Below are 4,340 nucleotides of genomic sequence, written 5' to 3'. Positions count from 1 at the left end.
CCCCATCGTTTCCCGCACTTTTCCCAATATTAGTTGAGAAAAAGGGAAAATTGGGAATCTCAATGCACAGCTACCTAATCCTCAGACGGTGAGGCTCATCAAGAAATCATTTCGTAGTGATGTGTGAATGGTTCCCCAACTTCCACGGCTCATGTCATTGGCTACAAGAAAAAAGGTTGGCTCCACACACGCCACTGTCTTTGACCGTTGTCCCCTTTCACCTGCCGCGGATTACATCGGAGTAAATTCGATTCACGACTGGCGAAACAAAAATGGAATTGCTGAGTACATATAAATAGGTGAGGAAAATGGCAGTGGGCGACCCCATGCACGTGGACCGGACTTGGGACGGAGGAGGAAGGAAACAAGCAAAAGACAGAGGAACCAGCTCCATTGATGACGACATTAGACAGGAGATACTAGGATCGAGTGGGTGAATATAGACAAGGAAAGGAAAGGAAAGGAAAAGTTATTGTATGGTGCGATGCGATTCGATACGTTTCGGGTGAGGTTAGTTTACAAGTTTGGCCTTCCATTTGAGGGCTAACTCCGAGAGCGCCCTCGATGAGGACCCGTCCTCGCCGAGCACCTTGGCCGCCGCGTCCTTGAGGTCCTTCATCCGGTTCCGAATCTTCTTCCCTTCCTCGCCCTCCATCAGGCCCTTCACCACCCCCGCGATCTCGTCCCACCCCACAAGGCCGGTCTCCTGGTCGGCCCGCGGCCTCAGCGCCACCTTGATGTCTTGGGTCAGCATGAGCGCGTTCATCCTCTGCTCGGCGTAGAGCGGCCAGACGACGAACGGCACGCCGTTGACCACGCCCTCGAGGACCGAGTTCCACCCGCAGTGGGTGAGGAACCCGCCGGTCGAGCTGTGGGCCAGGACCTGGGCCTGCGGGGCCCACGACGGCACCACCAAGCCCCTGCCTTTGGTCCTCTCGAGGAAGCCTTGGGGCAGAAACTGGAGCGGCTCGTTTTGGCTGTACACGCTGAAGTAGGTGGCATTGGCCGCTTTGTCGTTGGGGGTCCTCACCACCCACAAGAACCTATGCTCGCTCATCTCTAATCCCAGAGCCAGCTCCCGAATCTGGTCGTGCGACAGGGTCCCACCGCTCCCGAACGACACGTACAGGACCGAACCGTTGGGCTGTTCGTCCAACCACTTTAGACAGTCCGAGCCGTCGGACTTGCTGCTCTGCTCCATGTTCACCAGCGGCCCCACCGGGTAGACCGGCGGCTTCCCGGGCTGTTCCCGTTTCAGGTACTCGATCGCCCCTGGCTCGAGCTCCTCGAAGCTATTGAGAAGGATCCCCTCGGCCAGCCTGTACCGCCTCGCGTGGTGGAGAACCCACTTGTAGGCGTCGTTGCGGCGGTCCTGGACCGGGTCGAGCAGGTCCTTCCCGTGGACGGGTACGCAGCAACCGGGTATCGTCACCGGCTCGGGCAGGTCCCTGTACTCGCAAGAGACCTCTTCATCCAGAGTCGGCAAGTGAAAGAAGAGCGACAGGCACATGGACGTGGAGGGGAACAAAATGTAAGGGGCGACGTCGAACTCCTTGGCCACGTCGAAGGCGTCGGTGCCGAAAAGGTCGGCGACGAGGGCGACGAGCCTCGTGGACTCCGACAGCCTCCGAAGCTCGTCTCGGAGGGAGGGGAGGGAGCGGGCCAGGGTGAGGGAGATGATGGTCTCCATGCGGGTGGTGTCGGCGGGGAGGTCGTCGAAGCCGACGGGAGGCAGGAAGGCGTAGGTGATGGAGGGGGAGAGGGAGTCGAGGAGGGACCTCTGGGCCTTGGACGGGGAGCCGTCGTTGGGGACGAGGAAGGTGACGGCGAAGCTGTGGCGGCGGACGAGGCCCTTGGCGAACTCGGCGAGAGGGATGAGATGGCCCATGCCCGGCGTCGGCACGATGGCTATGTGGGGCGTGGCCGAGGGTGGTTCCATGGTTTGACGATTGATGAAGAGGAGAGGATTAGATAGAAAGCGAGGAGAGGGGCTTTGAATAGTTACTTTCTTGGTTGTCCAATTCGCTCGCGGCTTTGTCGTGGTGGTGGTGGTTGTGGTCTGTTTCCCTGGCTCTCTGTGCGTGAGTTTTATAGCAAAGCCGAGAGGAAAATTCAAACTCGGTTCTTATTAGGCTTTTTCTTTTGAATAACCGTGATAGATTTTCTTAGATATTTTTGTATATTACGGATATTATTCGATATTTCGTGATTTCCAAAGACGGGTAATTTCTTTGGTTTAGATTAGCTTATTTCCTTTCCTATGCATATTGTTTATGCAAAACACACGGCGTAAATAAGCGACAATCTTGTCAGACTCACATGAAAGCATTTTCCTTATTTTTTTTATAGCCCACGAATATCCTATAATCACCCCACGGACTAGTAACTTATAGACCATAAGTTTTTGAATGAGTGGACTCCACGACAAATTTTTAATTAATTTTTATTTTTCTTTTCATAGACCAAGAAGTAGACGGTTCATCCTACGGTCACCCCCATAGACCGATGCATAATCAATTTTCTTATAATAAACTGATGGAATCGATGAGTGAATCCCTTAATAAGTATTAATTAATTGTTATTTATTTCTTATAGTCCACAAAGCAGATGGTTAATCCTGCCGTCAACTCTAACATACTGTTATATAATCAATTCTCTTATAATGAACTGATGGAACAAACGGGTTTCACGATTCGGGATTAATCGGATGCTCGAAAAAGCTTTTCGCCACTTCGCTCCCGACAAAAAGGGAAAAAAAAAATCTGGACAGCAGTCTGAATAAATTTTAGAGAGAGAGAGAGAGACAGGCGATTGGAGAGGTGGTGTTCGTTTCCTAGTGCGGGAGCTTTAAATTGGAGTGACTGATGATGACGACGACGATGGTGATGGGCGGGATTTTGCAATTGCATGTGGGAGTTAGAATTATTGTACGCCCGAAGGCGGGACGTCTCTCGGGGAGGTGGGGGTCACCTAGTTCTAGACCTCTGGTCGCATTCGACGTCGATGCTGGCGCTGACGTCAGATCCCCCGTCATGCTTGCGTCACCATTGGAGCTTTGTCTCCATTATTTTTTTTTTTCTCTTTTCTGTTTTGGCCTTTTCTTTCTTTCTTGTTATTCTGTTGGGGCCCAGGTTCATTGGTTTCTGTCCTGACAGCTTTTGTCTGACCTAAAACAGTAAATAATGTGGATACGTTAGTGTTCTCACTGAGGAAGCACGCTTGGGAATCTAATCAATTGAGAATTGGGGAGTGTGGGGTTGATTCCTGCCGTACTGGAGAGGATTGTCAAATTGAATTATTCACCTTGATTTGGTGATTACGGAAAGAAATGGATAATAAAAGTTTTAAATTAACAACGAATGAAATCCCTCATCCGACGTTTCTGATGTACTGTTAATAAAAATCGTAGTTTGAAGCACTAAGGTTGGCGAACGATGCGGTACTTTGGCCTGTCGACTCTATGCAATTTATTAACTTACGAAATTTGGAATCAAAGACCATTAATCGAAAAAAGAAGAAGAAGAAGTTAATCTCGGATGGGAAACAACTACTCATCAGAACGACTAACAAAATCAAGATCCTAAACCCAATATCATGCTCTTATTTCCGTGGAGAAAAGGGCGAGATAGAAGTCCAATACCTTCACTTGGAAAAATTTCCAAAAAAAAGCCTAAGTCAACATATCTAATTGGATAGATTTTGGGAGTAAGCCACCAATCAATCAAGCAACTATGGGAGTGCGCAACAAAAATTCAATACTTTCACCTGGGGAGAAATCCAAGAGGGAGCTCAAGTCCGGCCCCGTCAACATATCTAATTGAACTCACATCACTCAAAAGTTTAAACCAATGAATTATGAGCCGATTATGATATATTAACTGCTTAACGTTACATCAATTCTTCAATGTGGATTTCTATAACATAATTCACACGCGTATCTCGACAGAAAATAGGTATTATGATATTCTATAATCCTGCTTGTTCTCTGATTATCCCACCAATTCTTGCTGGAGGTATTTGTGTTTCCTTCCTTCATGGAGCTATAAATGTTAATTCTGGCCTGTAATTGGTGAAATAAACACTGATCAAATGCTCTTATTTTCAATAATTATGTTGTTACATCCACTGCAAGCTAGTAAGATGGTGTCATCATTATTGCATGAGATAATTTCTAGCACAAAGGTAGGAAACTCATGTGATCTATTCTGTGACCAAGATGAGCATGTTGGCCATGGACCATGCCATGTCTTTGGCTCTATTCGTTTCGCGACAAACGAATCATTTAAAAAAAATAATTTTTAAATCGTTTATTTCTCACGAAATAGATGGAGTACAAATAT

The 4,340-nt window shown here is 48.2% G+C and overlaps 1 protein-coding gene across 1 annotated transcript; it reads right to left on the bottom strand.

Annotated features, from left to right (window-relative positions):
- Window positions 1-377: 377 nt before the first annotated feature.
- Window positions 378-2,013, bottom strand: LOC115748543 (hydroquinone glucosyltransferase). Its single transcript, XM_030685051.2, has one exon. The coding sequence runs from the start codon at window positions 1,937-1,939 to the stop codon at window positions 512-514; it is 1,428 nt and encodes a 475-aa protein (XP_030540911.1). The 5' UTR covers window positions 1,940-2,013; the 3' UTR covers window positions 378-511.
- Window positions 2,014-4,340: the final 2,327 nt, after the last annotated feature.

The sequence above is a fragment of the Rhodamnia argentea genome, chromosome 9 (assembly GCF_020921035.1).
Source record: "Rhodamnia argentea isolate NSW1041297 chromosome 9, ASM2092103v1, whole genome shotgun sequence".
Lineage (NCBI taxonomy): Eukaryota > Viridiplantae > Streptophyta > Magnoliopsida > Myrtales > Myrtaceae > Rhodamnia > Rhodamnia argentea.
This window is presented reverse-complemented; position numbering and strand designations above follow the sequence as displayed.